Genomic DNA, 17,366 nt, shown 5'->3' with positions numbered 1-17,366 from the left:
ACATCTGCAGTCCCCGGGCATAAACGTATAAACCTTATGTACAGACAGATATTTTAAAAACAGAGATCAGGACACAGACACATTTCAACACAGAAAATCAACACATTTCACATTAGTGTTGCACGGTATACCAAAACGTCAGTACTTTTTTGATACTAGAACATGAAAAAAAACTTTTCTTTACTAGCATTGCAGCTGACACAGCGCAAACCACTTTGAGACGCAAGTGAGAGGAAACAGAAAATGCTGACAGCATGGCTTCTTCAAACGAAAACATCATACCTCCACACCCGCAGCTTGTTGCCAAAACTGGCTGCAGAAGCAAACTATGGGAATCCTTTGACTATAGAGAAGATGAGGGCCAGCCCACCAAAACAACTAAGCAAAAGGTGTTACAAAGCAATGTAAGTGAGGTTTACGACATAAAACGACATTAACTATTTTAACCATAACATTTGCATTGTAACGTTGTCATTATTGTACTAGCAAATAAATGTGAATTATTTTTGCGTGACAGTGACATGAACATATATTCAGCATGACATTTATGTGAGCATTATAATATTATTAGAACCCAAAAGTAATGCAAAATGCACTCATTACAGGACAACAATATGTAGACTACTTCACATTTGTCTAGGCTTGCTAGCAGTAGCCAGCCAGCAGCTCTGGGCGGAGTATTGTACCCTGGGAAGTGAAATGCACTCTGGGAATCGTAGTATGCTGTGTAAAATCCATTGTATTTCTATGGTGTATACTATTGCAATATAGAAACCTCACAAATGAGCTTCAAAGTGTTTTTTATGTGGTTTTGGTACTAAACTATTAATCTAATATATAACATGATTTAGCTGTAATGAATAATATGTCTAATGAATGTCATTTGACCAAATATTATGGCCATAACCCTGATATGTCTCAAATTACATTTTAAAACGGTTTACTGTAGATGTAATTCTAAAATTATTTTGTCTGCTCTGAGTCTCAAACAATTTATTATCACTATGGTTAAGTGATAATGCCAGAGAAGCCGGTGTTTGGAGGATATATTGGCACGGGTGTTGTTAGGCCCGAGCCAAAGTCGAGGGCCGGCAAACCTTGCCAATATATCCTTCGAGGGCATTAGCACTTTATACAACGGGTTAGCAACCTATTAAAATAATGATTTACATATTTTCATTAAAAATTGTATTTTGATTAATTTATTCATACCATTTCATTCTATAGCCCCGACACAAATCTAGGATTGCTACCGAAGAAGGCTGGTTGTTCGTTCTATTGGTTCGGTTGCCAGAGATGCGACCCAGTCGTTCAGTGTTTTGTTCTGGATCTATGGACGCGACCCAGTCGTTTGCATTTGTTTAAGCTGTTTTCTAATGACATGTATTTGGATACATAATTTCAATGATTTCACCTGGCATAGAAAATGTGCTCTCTCGTCAGGACACTCTTGTTCGAGAGCTAGCCAACAACACAGCTAACAATCACTCCAAACTGAAGCTGGAAAGACTTCAAACTAGCTGATTCATGATTTCGACTAGCTGAGAAAAGCTGCCTGCCTACCTGTCTGTCTCATCCTGACTCCCGACACGTTCATTACTATGGGACAGCTGAAGCCCGAATTTGAATATTGAAACAATGTTGCAAATACTGTCTGTCTCTGCGATAAGGTTTATAGAAATCTCCGCTGTTGAAAACTAAATGTTAGTCTAAAAGAAATGTGAGATAATGTCTAGATGGTTTTTATAGTGGAGATCAAGTTTATACATTTCCTGGCTGGGCTGATGAGACGGTGGATTGCGCAGCCAGATGGAACAGAGTAAAGGGGCACTTTAACATCATAGATTTAGCCGGTGGTAACTTGTGGAAAAGACAGCGGCTGGAATGCGGTTTTAACCAATCAGCATTCAGGATTAAACCCAACCGTTGTATCATTTTTCATAGGGAACACTTGAAGGTATTATTCTGTTATTTATTATGTTGTTATATTTTAGCAAGAAATTGAATATAGAATTTGTTATTTTATTTGTTCTACCAGTTATCAACATATTGTTCAATGTTAAAAAAAAACTAAAACCCTGTGACTTTAGCTAATACATTGTTGTTGTTTTTTTTGCAGTGGTATCGTTTCGGTGTGGAGTATCGGTTTGGAATTGAGTATTGTTTCAGTTTCGAGTATCATGATGCTAAACCTGGTAAGTCAAAAATCTGGTATCGTTACAACAGTATTAGAAACAACATTGATGTGGGACCTGATATTTGAAAAGCATCTACTGAAAAGAAAATTGCACATAGCCCAGGTTTAGCAACAAAGCCCACTACTTTCTCTTCCTCCCTCGACCTCCTCCTCCTCCTGTTTTCTTGAGGAGGGGAGTGAATGGAGCCACTCTGGGCTGAATCACATCCCTCGTCCCCCAGGCTGAGACAGACCTCCAGAACTAATCCACTCCACTCAGTCCACACAGTAATTAAAGCACTACCAGAGGGCTTCTAACCATGGAGGCTGCAGCTGAGAGAGAGATCAGGGTTAACACACTGGCACAATCACACAGGTAGGTGGGAGGTATACAAGAAGACAAGGATGCAGATTTCATATTTCATCTCAAAGCTTGAGAGGATACTCAAGCCATGCAAAGAAGTATCATTGAAAGACCACTATTATAAAAAGGTGAAAGTGAGGGTAAGACATAATCCAAATGGTATCTCAAGCACAATGCTCTCAGGATACACATTTAACCTTGTATTATGCTGGGTTACCATGGTAGACCTCTAGTACTATTTCATCCTATTAGTTGCAGCTGGGACGATAAACCAAAAAGTATTGACACCGACCATACCGATCACTTATCGCAGGAATTTCGCTGATATCATTCATTACGATAAGAAGCCTATACTAGAGTTTGAAATTAAATACATTTGCTAATATGGCCGATTGTTAACCAATAAGAGTCTAATCCCTGTGTAAGCCGCGGGATGGGAGGGGGGGGTGGTTCTACTAAGCTATATGGAATTGTTTTAAGAAGGTCATACCAATGATCATTTAGCTTTTTGATATTTTTTTTTTTTTAAACATCAAAAAATGTATTTGATGAAAAATAAATATTGGCCTTACTGCTTACAACCACATTGAATAACAGATTCACTACATAGATCAGATAGTCCCCCTCGAAAATTCGAAAAGGAAGTTTGTTCTGAAGTGTCTATTCTATATCTGATATAAGAAAGATCAGGAAACATTTATTTTTTTACATGTATTTAACCCTTTATTTTTGGCACTAAACAGTGTCCACATATGCTTCCATACATGTTTTCAACTAGTTCTGGGTGACCTTCAGACGAGTCTTTTCCTAGAGCAAAACAAACTACATGCATGTGTTCGTGAGAGTCTCATCTTTCCATAGAGGGGTCATAATAGTGTGTAGGCCAAACTGTTCGGACGCTACAGACGATTTTGTGAGAAGATCGGGATGTCACATGGTCTGACAAACACCCCCCTAGCTCTGTCACCTTTCACCGCTGATGCGGAAGTGTGACATAGATGTTTTCGGTGGATTGAGATGCACCCAATGCAAAAAAATCTGACATCTCTAAACTGACAGATTTTTATGGGGATTTTTGTATTGTACTAATTAGATTTCTGCAGGGACGCGGTTATCGACCTTAGGGTGCTTAATGGAACAACTGATAGCTACAACCATCAAACTTGTAGTAGTAGTTTACATGATAATAAATAAATAAAACTGTGGTGCAGATTAATGTTATTAACTTTTTTGTACTATTTATCGTTATCAGATCAATTCTGGTAACTTATCGCAATATGGATTTTGTCCATATCGCCCAGCTCTACTATTAATAATTAAAATCATCTGTTTAATAACCCAACAAATGTTATGAAATGAAAACATATCTGTAGGAAAGATCCAAACAAATAAGATAACAAGTGAATGAACAGTCTAAAGTCAGCTAAACCTCACTAGAACCCTGAAGCCCGATTTGTATTCAGACGCATGTATATCCTGGGGCTTAGGGGAGGGAGAAAACCTTGGTAATGAACTGGTTGATGCAGGGTTACACAGACAATTACGAAGTGAAACTGAGGCTTCCTACAGAGAAAAATCACCCATTTCTGAAACACAACAAAAGATAGCTTCCTCATCAGGGTCTCGAATCGTTAGAGAGCACGAAGATGTAAAGCACTAAAGCATATTGATTAAGAGAGGGTGACTGATTAAGAGAAGATCTTGATTAACGATGCAAATTGCATTCAGAGAACACAAATGTCTCTCTTTGGAAGAGATCAGGGGTTACATGGGGATTATGTAGCTGGTGGAACTATCCTTGAAATTGGTTGCTTTCCGTAGCCATTTTCTTTACTGAGATTCTCACTCTATGCGGCATCCCACACTAAAACACTGAACTTCTACCAACTCTGTCCCCGCAAATTAATCTCCTGGCCAGGACTATTTTGAGAAAAACATATTATATGCCCTTTCTCTCTCGCTCCTTTACCTTTCTGTTAGTGCTTTGACTGGTTGGCTGCCGCTGGCTCTAGAATATCCAATCTCAGGTCTGATAATATCATGATTACCCCATTCTGAAGGTCAGACTTTGGGACACCTTTTGCTCATCTCTTAATTTTTCAATGCATTTAGGTCTATTGCGTAACCTTCCCCGGCTGACTACTGAGGCACAGGGCTTGGAAATGGATTGCAGCAGGAGTCCAGGGTTGAACAATGCAACACGTTTCTTTGTCTCTCTTCAGCGAAGGCTGAGCTAGCTATATGAATGGAGGGCAGTTGAGTCGGAACATATCCTTAACTCTAAAACACAGACAATAGAGGCTGCTATACTATCTATTGGACTGAACCATTGACACATGGTTTGTTATCTAGACTGTAAACTCTCCTTCCAGACTCACATTAAGCATCTCCAATCCAAAATTAAATCTAGAATCGGCTTCCTATTTCGCAACAAAGCCTCCTTCACTCACGTTGCCAAACATCCCCTCGTAAAACTGACCATCCTACCGATCCTTGACTTCGGCGATGTCATTTACAAAATAGCCTCCAAACACTCTACTCAGCAAATTGGATGTAGTCTATCACAGTGCCATCCATTTTGTCACTAAAGCCCCATATACTACCCACCACCGCGACCTGTATGCTCTCGTTGGCTGGCCCTCGCTACATATCCGTCGCCAAACCCACTGGCTCCAGGTCATCTATAAGTCTTTGCTTGGTAAAGCCCCACCTTATCTCAGCTCACTCGTCACCATAGCAGCACCCACCCGTAGCACGTGCTCCAGCAGGTATATTTCACTGGTCATCCCCAAAGCCAACACCTCCTTTGGCCGCCTTTCCTTCCAGTTCTCTGCTGCCAATGACTGGAACAAATTGCAAAAATCACTGAAGTTGGAGACTTATATCTCCCTCACTAACTTTAAGCATCAGCTGTCAGAGCAGCTTACCAAATCACTGTACCTGTACACAGCACATCTGTAAATAACACACCCAACTACCTCATCCCCATATTGTTATTTTTTTTGCTCGTTTGCACACCAGTATTTCTACTTGCACATCATCATCTGCACATCTATCACTCCAGTGTTAATGCTAAATTGTAATTATTCCACCACTATGGCCTATTTAAATAAAGGTGAAATAAATCCAATTAAATCTACTGAGCAAAAGGGCCGCACAAAGATCCTGAACCCCACAAGTCACTGTAACGTTACCAGGAGAAGGTGGTATATAGTTCTCATGACAACATCCACTATTTCTGCTAACAGTTAGCTATCCTTCCAACAGCTCTTTACAGTACGCCACCCACTATAAAGGGGACGACCAACAATAAATGGAAAACATTGTATTGTACCATATATGTACCTTGGGTGGCTAGGTTGAATGGGCTAGCAGTAGATGTCATGTTGGAGGTGGTTTGAGGGATACAGAGCTATACCTTGTGTTGTGTGTGAAGGGAAGAGGAGATAAAGAGAAATGATGTGGCTCATCCACACTACCTGTATTCTATCAGCACACCACAGACTCTGTGTCCTGTGTGGAGAGAAGAAAGGCTCTCGAGGACAAGAGAGCCGGAGTGAGTCTGAGGGAAAATGGCATCCTGCTTATCAAAACGCCTGAAATCGTAATCCCTTTCCCTGGGTTTGGACATACTTATGAAAGCAGAGCTGCCTGACTTGGAGAGAAGCATGACGAGGTGTCTGAGGTTCTGTAGAGCAGAGCACACACACCAGACAGGCTGTTTAATCCAAGATCCCACTGAGCAAAAAATGGTTGAATCAACGTGGTTTCCACGTCATTTAAACAAACAAAAAATCTATGTGATGATGTGCCCAGTGGGATATTACTATATTTGTCAGATATTTTCAAATGTCATTTGATTGGGGATGCATGTCCTTCCACACACGCGACTTCTAAAGTTGTGGGTTAACAGTCAGTAAAGTGCTGATAGTTGAAGGCATCTGGTTAAGTTATATGAAACACATCTTGCCTAGCTCCCAGTCAGATAAAATCATATGAATGCGCGTAATACTGATATTAAATAGCGACATCGAACAAAGTATAAATGCAGGAGGAGAAGCCAAACCACCTGATTATCAACAGCCGGACCGCAAAGAGAAAATAATCACATATTGAAAGAATATGAGGGGAGTGGAAAAAGTAACTCAAGTAAGCAACAAAAGGAGAGCTCAAATCCCATGTTTCTCATAGTAAGGCAGAGGGTTCAGATTCCTTGAATATACAAAAAAATACATGTGAAAGAATGTTTGGACATCAAAACAAGCACATTCTGTTTGAAAGTGGATAGAAGTATGTGTTACGGCTCACAAAGCACAAGCTTCAGTTAAAGATGCACTTGTCCACAGAACTGATACACTTGAGTTGCTGTCACCTTGAAGACCACGTTTCCATTGTATTGTCCCTCCTGAACCTCCATGCAGTATACTTTTATTAGCTGCCTTGACTCCATTCCTTTAGAGAGAATCAAAAGCATCCCAAAACAACAGTGGTATTCATTTTAAATTGACATTGTACCTTTGCTTGACACATTAAGCCATAGAGCCATAACAGAAAACACAAATATGCACTCTACAAAACCCACCGTGCCCTTCTCACCCCTGCCGTGGTGGATGGTGATGAGCGAGGGGTGAAACTCATCACGGAAGTCTTTTTGAATATGTACCGACAGCGACTTTAAAAGCCACTATCCTGAAGAAACTGCAGTTCAAATCAATTTATTTTTTGGTCTGCCCCTGCTCCTGCCCACGTTCGTAGGTGTCTGTTCCAGCTCTTAGGCCGAGGTGATGGTTTACACTGCGATGCACAATCACCAGAATATCCCTTTTCATGGCCTTTCTGGCCACAGCAGGAATCTACATGGAATGAGCGCTATGCCTCTTTAGGCTCACTGCCATAATCTCTCCAACTCCTCCCCTACAGAGACAATCAGCTCCATAGCATGTGTTATTGCACTCTGTTAAACTTTAGGGCAACCAATAGATTTATGTGATGATAAACAATAAAGGTATTTTGTGTTACCATAAACCAATAAAAGCCTGTTTAACATATATGGAAATGGAAGCATGGCCAGCTGAGACATGGCAGCTAGAAGAGTGCTGGACTCACAAATTGACCACAACTAAGCCCAAAAGGATTGTATTTGAAAATAACATCACTTCATACCTTGATTACATTTAGACACGATGACATATCTCTATTTGTATTTGAGGGAATACTTGGGAACAGATTTCCTAAATATATATATTTTTTTGCTGAATTCCTAGTGATTTTATGGACTTTTTTTGACCAAACACTAAAATACTTACAAAAACTGGCCCTCTGTTGCCGATCCCTGCATTAAGGCCACAGATGTGAAAAGGCACTGAGGTGGGTGGCTAACAAGAAACAATTTGCATTTCTGCCATTAGGCAATGGTCTAAGATCTACCCACACACCCTCCAAACAGTCAATATGACAAATACTGTCTAACAGCTTTTCCTTCCCACCACCTTAAAGACTGGATGAATGGTGTGGGATTAGAACATGGAAATGGCTGAGGTTCACTGTGCATCTAACAGCATAGAACCCATTGTCAGGTTGCACCTGGCTAGTTGCTAAAACAGTATTCTGTGACGCTGGGCCTATTGCTGAGTGTCTTCCTCTCACAGGATGCAGTGGCTATACAACTTCAATTGTCCAGCAACCTTACCACTGTAGCACCTCAGCCCCTCCCTCTTCTCTGCCTCACCATTAAAGCTTCAGATGATGGTTCTGGGTTACACACACAGTATTGCTAGGATTAAAAAGTCTTCTTCCTTTTCTCCATGTTGCATTGTGTTGTGGAGAAAACAAACCCTCAGTCAGGCCAGATGCAGCACATTAATCATAGCAAGAGGTCTTAGCAAGCTCCTCCAGAAAATATTCCTCAGAGTGGCCAGTAGGACAGCACGACTCAAAGATTGATTTCCACAGAGCAAACTGAGTGAGAGGGTACGGAGGTAATATTGTATCGAAGCAATGGATGCTGTACAATAAAAGACCAAATCCAAATGATCTACCACTGAAATGGTGGATGATTTCTGCTGAAACTTGAAGGTGCAGACAGCAGTGTTTCTCAGAAACACACATACATACATACACACACAGGCCCACCATGTCGTACAACCTGTCCAAATGCATCAGATTCTGTCAACATTGTTTTTGGCGAGGGTCACTGAGGACACCTCAGCCAATTTCCAGGTCCCTTCAACCCTAAGCCTCCAGGCAAAGTAGCTCCCTATTGACTTAATGTGTCCTTCTAAATAACCTCCGCAATAATTAAATAGCTTTCGTTTAAAGCTGGTGACATGTCCCAACAACCATTAAAACAAGAGCTCCATTTCATCCTAGCAAATAACCTAAACTTTGCCTGCAGAAAAGATAAGTGTCTGGGGAGTGTCGGGCTCATCTTTCTCTAGTGTTAAACCACTGACTAGACCGCTCTGAACCACTATATTCATTTGGGGACATGTCCAAAAGCATTAAACATTTATGGCCATTTAGCTAGCTAGCTTGCTGTTGCTAGCTAATTTGTCCTGGGATTTAAATATTGGGTTGGTATTTTACCTGAAATGCACAAAGTCTTCTACTCCGATAATTAATCCACAGATAAAAGGGTACTTCTTTCGATGAGGTTTAACGGCAGTTGGAATCCAATATATGTTGCATTACCGCCACCTACTAGACTTGAAAAAACAAATACCCTACCATCACAATTTTTTTTTTTTTATTACACCACCCTGCTCCACTATTTAAATCTATTTAGTCCTACCTCAGGCCAACAACCTGAAAGGATGGGACATCACCACTTAACACACCCTGCAACTCTTCTGATGTCAAGTCTCGCACACCCAAATACCTCTCTGCAGTTGCCACCACAACCTCAATTTTCTGCGACTTAACGTTCCATCCCTGCAGTAGTTGATAACCATTGTTATAAATGCAAAAAAATCAAATGTACTGAAACATGTATCACTTGTTGGCCTATCCCTCTGTACTGGTACAGATCTACTACTCACCACTCCTCTCAGGATCCCTCCCCCTTGACCCATCTTACTCTACTTTCTTCACTGCCTCAGCATGTCAACTTCTGCACTACTCTAACCCTGGAAACCTCAACCTGCCTCTCTCTCACGGGACATTTCTGATCCCAAGCCCCATGAGCACCCCTACAATTAACACATACCACTACTTTCCCCAACGCTACACATTCCTTTGTCTCATGCCCTTCTACACACTTCTCACACCTAGGAACCTCCCTCCTAATCACTGCTGCCACATGCCCATAAGCTTGACACCTGTAACAACGTAATGTATTCGGCACAAAAGTTTGTGCAGGATAACTTATATATCCTAACATCACTTTGTCGGGCAAAAACTCAACATCAAAACTCAAAATTCAGACAATGACTCATCTGTTTCACCACTCTCGACACCCTGTCTGCGTTGCACCAAACGACGAGCATTACAAACACCGGGAATCTTCCCCTTCAGTTGGTCAACTTTTACATTTACTGCTACCCCAGTAATCTCTCCTTTCAATGGCGCCCTTCTCTTGACAGCGAAACAATTCACATTTCTTGCCCCCATTCGTTTAACGCTGAGAACCTTCTCCCTCTGACCAGCAGAAACACAATTATCACAAGACCACTTCTGGTTACCCTCACTGATTCCACAGTACCCAACTCTGTTTTCACCCACCCCGAAACCACAAATGGATCAGCCAAAAGGCAAGGGTCCACTTTTCCAAAAACTTCACTCCTACTGTAGCAGACTCATTTTTATCCTAACCAAGCCTCGGGCTCCGAGAACTTCACCACACCTACCACCTCCAATACTTCGACCACTTCCATTACACTTCCATTTCTCCTCGTCTTCAGCTCACTCTGCTTACACTTTCTACCATTCTTCTTTGACAAACCATCTCCCTTTTTTCCACCATTTTTAACCAACTCAAGCTCACCGTCTTCCTCCCTCTCTCTCTTAGACCTCCTCTGGCTCTCTTTATCCCTCCATTCCTCCTCCATATTCCAAGTATATGTCTCCTTATGATAATACTAATAATGATAAGGCAACCAACCTTAAGGTGCATTACCACCACCAACTGGACTGGAGTGTGGACTTCAGTTCATCTTTCAATCACCCACGTAGGTATATGCTCCTACAAACCAATGAGGAAATGGAAGAGGCGGGACTTGCAGCACGTCAAGCTTCACAAATAGAACCAAATTCTATTTTAGCGCCTGGCTACCAAGACGCTTGTTGACGCACGCGAGCAGTGTGGTGCAACGATTGAATAACAAGTATGTGTACATTTATTTTGCAGCGCTCGCACACGCAAGTGGTGTGGTCAGCATGTAAGGTCACTTTTAGGAGTTAAAACCCTGCCCTTATCCCTAAGCCCTGCTGAGTTCCCAAAGTTCTTAAATGTACTACACCTAACCAGGATGTTTTAATTTAATCAATATGAAATTTACAATTCTAAGATGAATATGCAATACAAGCAACTAGAATGGTCAAATAGCAAGAATGAGAAAAGAATCTGCCAGTGAGGTTTGTTTTTGCAATTTTAGAAGTGACTTCAAGACAAAAAGATGAGCCATTCTGAAAGAAAATCATTTTTTGGAGAGGAACCTCACAATAGATGTGATGAGCTGAAAATAAACGGAGCACATGAAAGGAGAATTGAATTCCTCTGAAAAATAAAGAGAATAAAATGCAAAATGTACAGGGAATACAATAAAAGCGGTGAGTTTCCAGCAGTAAACACACACAGCAGGAGATAGATGGGTGATTTAAATGAGCCTGCTTTGGTAAGTCTGATGCTTAAGTGATCATTTAGGAAAGGATAAATTCATTGTTTTCAATGTGAACACTTATGTTTGCTTGGAAATTCTGTTCATGTGTTAAGAATGAATAGATTTGTATATTGCAAACCTCTTATCAAATCAGAAACAGTTATCTTTAGGGCCAGGATGATACCAGTATCGTGATATTTTTTTCCATGACAAAAATGAAAACACGAAGCAGACCAAACTCTTTGGTCCTTTAAAAACCTGCTGTATGTTAAAAATGGTGTGCTATATCTTGGAAAATAAATAGATGTGACTCTGGATGCAAAATAATGATGTCTGTTTGCAACATTACGGCTGTTTTCCTAAAGAAGATACATCTGCTTTATGATTTATGATTTTCCTTGACACAATACTAACGAGTATTCCCATGCTGGTATAGTCCCGGCCCTAGTTATCATGCAGACTCAAACCACAGTGTACATTCCAACCAACTTTAGCTGCATCAACACATGTATGCTTGTTCTGCTTGTTTCACCAGAGCTGCATGTTATACCACAGAGTGTACCTTCTTACGTCATGATGGAATGCTGCATATATCTCCCCCCCCCCCCCCCCACACACACACACACACACACACACACACTCGCACACACACACACACTCTCTGGTTGGGATCTACTGTAGCTACGAAGAAGAGGGGGACACACAGTCAATAAATGAGATCCAGCGCTACCACAGTGCTTACCTTTGAGAATGCTCTGGCCTCGCAGTAGATCCCTAGAGACAAACACTGTGTAGAAGCTCTCGGAAAAGCCTGGTCTGCATGGGGGTTTAGGTGGTTGGTCTGCCTTGGTCACCTGGGGAGAAAACAAGACAGCCTATAAGCATTGGAAAATGTACTTGTGGCCAGAGGGTCACAGGCTGATCTGGCAGGTGTTGAGACTGATATTGAACCTTCGGACAGATTAGAGACTGGTAGAGTTGGGCGGTATACCGTATCCCTGGGTATTTCAAGATTTTCCAATAATGTCAATACCATTTTTTAATATACATTTGAATATGTGTACTTGTTAAATAAATACCTGCAGTCAACTTGTGCATTAGGTAATAGATAAAGCAGATCGCGTTCATTATCTAGGCCAGCGATGACGCCTCTCATTGAGTAACTCAAATTGAAGGCCGACCGGGGTACTGCACGCTGCCATTAGCAACCAAATTATCCTTATGTGAGCGATTTAAAAAATAATCGGTTCAAGGACATACATCTGGTGTATTTGGAACAACTATCGTCACCATGATTGTCTTTTAAACATTTTCTTATTTACACGAATATTGACATTTTTCCATTCACTATAATTTGGGATGCCTGCAGTGCCGCGGGCAGCCTTGAACTTCGAGGCTTCATTCGTTCTCCCCTGGCTTCATGAGATGAGCCACCCCTCCAGCGCAACTTATGTGAGGTGATCAAGTAGTGAAATTCACTACTAATGTTTGCCAGCTATATATTTTGTAACAATTAAGTTAACTATCTAAGATGTGCCAAATAAATTCTCTCCAGCTTGGTTTTGATAACTTGCTAACGTTAGCTAAGTGGCTAACGTTAGCTTGCTAGATCAAGCTTCTTGGTAACAGCAGCAGAGACAATCCCCTCCTGGATTAAGATACCTGATGTCTAATATTTGTTTTGTACGTTCTGCAAACTGCATTTTGAGATACTTGCATAACTTTGAGCTGGGTTGTCCGTTTTAGAAATAAAATGTTTGAATGTGCTTGTTAGCATTTACCTAGCATCCGCTATGGAGATTCCTTAGTACTTGTTAGAATTGTGTAAGCATTCTGGTAAGAGACGTTTAAAAAAAAAATTTTTTAAAAACCTTGTGACCCTTGTGTGCACTGCCGGTAATACAGTATATCCCGGGATGGCAGAGTAGGTAGGTATAGAAATCTGGATACCGCCCAACTGGTGTTGCTGATTCGCTTCAGTCCATAGCTTGCTGTTTAAATGCCAACATTTGAAAGTGAATCATCAATACCAGATACACCAGCTGGTTCATTGGACATCTTTTTTTTAATTTTTTTATTTTATATTTATTTGTCCATTGTAAACTACCTTAAACCTTAATGCATTTATGGGGAAGGAGGAGAGAGGGGAAGAGTAGGCCTAATCCATGTGTATATATGATGATGATGATGATGGGCAACATAAATATGCATATTAGATCATAGACCTACTGAGGTCATGTGCATAGTCTCAATGCAGTAAGCGTATAGTAAAAAGAGAGACAACCTATACAAAATGTCTAACTTATTGTTACAATTATCAGTATTGAGTCTGCAGTTTTCTACTCTCTTATCCTTCTTCACTCTACTTTGCTGCAGCAAAGGTGCTATCCAGGAGACAAATGTATATCTTTCAGGCATGAGTAGGCTATAAAAAAAAATCTAAACTGGCCGTCATTTCAGATAAGTTTTAAAATGTAAATGCAATCAAATTATACGAATAGTGAATTTGATATTATATCGAGAGATAGGCTATAATATGCTATAACGAGCAATGGGCTAGCGCTGATCTAATCAAAGGAAATGTGACAGTCCATATTGTAAACGTGCATGAAGTTCGTAGCCTCGTATAGCCTTTATAATTTATGAAACCAAAGGCTTCGGCATCCTCTGCAATGATATATAACACATGCAGTTCATTCAGTAGACTAAAGTAACCTAAATTAGTAAAAAAAAAAAAAAAAAGGCGCTCAAAATGAAAAGCCGATTGGTTTATTCAGGCACCTGTCATTCAATACGGATGAAGCTTTTCGTGACCAAACCCGAAATGACTGCTGCCTACAAAATCATCGTTTCAAAGTATCATGACATTATACGTAATTTAAACGCATCATGTTCCCTATTGCGCAAAATTCTACTGCAAGGAAAAGTCGCTCATCGCCACAATTCAGCACCACAGCACCACACACACGCGCTGCAAAGCTCGTGTATGCCAAACGGGCACAGCAGTGCAGTAGACTACTTCTAACGGATTTCGAAAATAAATAAATATCTTACCCAAGATGTGTCCACAAGTAAGGTGCACGTCAGTATAAGAACGGAGCCTAAATTCATTTTTGCCAGAGCGCTGTAAAATCAAGGGACAGAGATTGGCCCGACTCGCCTTCTTCGAATAAATTGTATAATTCCCGGAGCTCTCTTCTTGGATGCAGTTCTGAGCGCAATAAGAAGCTCTGTGAGAAATTGTCCCGACTTGTCTAGAGCAAAACTGCCGGTGAGGAGAGCGATGCCGATGCTGCTCTGTACGGAGGAGCCGCTCGCTTATTGGTTGGAAACGTCACTACAACCCATCCTACCCGAACAGAATGAACCGTGGTCTAATGTGACGGTAAAACAGGTATCAACTAGATTCAGCCGCGGGCCGATTTTTTTCTTGAGTGGTGGAACATAATTACAAATCATTTGTGGACTGCAAATTGACCGCAAGAAGCCCAAACATATATACTGTTTGACTAAAACATAAACATCCCAAACCTAGCTTACAATTTGTTAAATGATTTGTATATGATCACGTGTTCCTCTACTACGCATGGGAATAATTTTTTTTGCTCAGATAACATTTGGGGGGGTGCAAATAAAACCATGACCACAGGCTGACAGTTGGGGAACACTTTACATTTTCTCCTCTGATGTATTATAACTTGTACATGTGTACAAGGAAGACACTCAACGAGAAATAGGCCTACCGTGTAATAAAGAATAGAGTAGCCCATAAGGCTATGTATTAATTATTTTCTTTATGGAGTAATATTCTTGCTTGAAACTTCTTGGTTTGAGTGAATCCATCAACCCTTATGCTTATGTGTCCATTACCAGGTGGGAGTCTATTTCACACCACAGTTACCTGCTCTTCTCTTGATATAAGGTGAAATAGAGTGAGACCCACATTTATAAACAATTTTGTCATGACATTGTTTATTTTTTACACCTAGACCAAACCACTGCAGTTGGCTATGGAATTGAACATTGAAATAATAATAATCGTATTATCATAGTCTCAAAACAACAGTATGTTGTACAGCACTTTGTGGCATCAGCTGATGTAAGAAGGGCTGTATAAATACATTTGGTGTAGACTCTGGTGTAGACTTTACAGTGAAACGCTTGCTTACAAACCTTTCCCAAAGATGCAGAGTTTAAAAATAATACGAAATGTAATAGTAACTCACACAAGGAATAAAATAAAATACACAGGAATGGAGCTATATACAGGAAGTACCAGTACCAGATCACTGTGGAGCTATATACAGGGAGTACCAGTACCAGATCACTGTGGAGCTATATACAGGGAGTACCAGTACCAGATCAATGTGGAGCTATATACAGGGAGTACCAGTACCAGATCAATGTGGAGCTATATACAGGGAGTACCAGTACCAGATCTATGTGGAGCTATATACAGGGAGTACCAGTACCAGATCAATGTGGAGCTATATACAGGGAGTACCAGTACCAGATCAATGTGGAGCTATATACAGGGAGTACCAGATCAATGTGGAGCTATATGCAGGAAGTACCAGATCAATGTGGAGCTATATACAGGAGTACCAGATCAATGTGGAGCTATATACAGAGAGTACCAGTACCAGATCAATGTGGAGCTATATACAGGGAGAACTAATACCAGATCAATGTGGAGCTATATACAGAGAGTACCAGTACCAGATCAATGTGGAGCTATATACAGGGAGTACCAGATCAATGTGGAGCTATATACAGGGAGGACCAGTACCAGATCAATGTGGAGCTCTATACAGGGAGTACCAGTACCAGATCAATGTGGAGCTATATACAGGGAGTACCAGTACCAGATCAATGTGGAGCTCTATACAGGGAGGACCAGTACCAGATCAATGTGGAGCTCTATACAGGGAGTACCAGTACCAGATCAATGTGGAGCTATATACAGAGAGTACCAGTACCAGATCAATGTGGAGTTATATACAGGGAGTACCAGATCAATGTGGAGCTATATACAGGGAGTACCAGATCAATGTGGAGCTATATACAGGAAGTACCAGATCAATGTGGAGCTATATACAGGAGTACCAGATCAATGTGGAGCTATATACAGTGAGTACCAGTACCAGATCAATGTGGAGCTATATACAGGGAGAACTAATACCAGATCAATGTGGAGCTATATACAGGAAGTACCAGTACCAGATCAATGTGGAGCTATATACAGGGAGTACCAGTACCAGATCAATGTGGAGCTATATACAGGGAGTACCAGTACCAGATCAATGTGGAGCTATATACAGGGAGAACTAATACCAGATCAATGTGGAGCTATATACAGGAAGTACCAGTACCAGATAAATGTGGAGCTATATACAGGGAGTACCAGTACCAGATCAATGTGGAGCTCTATACAGGGAGGACCAGTACCAGATCAATGTGGAGCTCTATACAGGGAGTACCAGTACCAGATCAATGTGGAGCTATATACAGAGAGTACCAGTACCAGATCAATGTGGAGCTATATACAGGGAGTACCAGTACCAGATCAATGTGGAGCTATATACAGGGAGAACTAATACCAGATCAATGTGGAGCTATATACAGGAAGTACCAGTACCAGATCAATGTGGAGCTAAATACAGGGAGTACCAGTACCAGATCAATGTGGAGCTATATACAGGGAGTACCAGTACCAGATCAATGTGGAGCTATATACAGGGAGTACCAGTACCAGATCAATGTGGAGCTATATACAGGAAGTACCAGTACCAGATCAATGTGGAGCTATATACAGGGAGTACCAGTACCAGATCAATGTGGAGCTATATACAGGGTGTACCAGATCAATGTGGAGCTATATACAGGAGTACCAGATCAATGTGAAGCTATTTACAGGGAGTACCAGTACCAGATCAATGTGGAGCTCTATACAGGGAGTACCAGTACCAGATCAATGTGGAGCTATATACAGGGAGTACCAGTACAAGAT

At 41.0% G+C, this 17,366-nt stretch overlaps 1 protein-coding gene across 3 annotated transcripts in view; it reads right to left on the bottom strand.

Moving 5' to 3' along the window:
- LOC106582912 (cadherin-4) overlaps positions 1-14,646 on the bottom strand; it is a 256,448-nt gene extending 241,802 nt beyond the window's left edge. For 2 of the 3 annotated variants that reach the window (XM_014166534.3, XM_014166536.3), the window contains exons 1-2: positions 14,411-14,646; positions 12,099-12,210 (exon numbers count right to left, since the gene is read on the bottom strand). In XM_014166534.3, coding sequence (XP_014022009.3) covers positions 12,099-12,210; positions 14,411-14,467 — 169 coding nt within the window. In that variant the 5' untranslated portion in view covers positions 14,468-14,646. The remainder of the gene's footprint in view (positions 1-12,098; positions 12,211-14,410) is intronic. The other variant, XM_014166535.3, reaches the window with a different exon arrangement.
- Positions 14,647-17,366: the final 2,720 nt, after the last annotated feature.

This window comes from Salmo salar, chromosome 22 (assembly GCF_965601325.2).
Source record: "Salmo salar chromosome 22, fSalSal1, whole genome shotgun sequence".
Taxonomy (NCBI): domain Eukaryota; kingdom Metazoa; phylum Chordata; class Actinopteri; order Salmoniformes; family Salmonidae; genus Salmo; species Salmo salar.
This window is presented reverse-complemented; position numbering and strand designations above follow the sequence as displayed.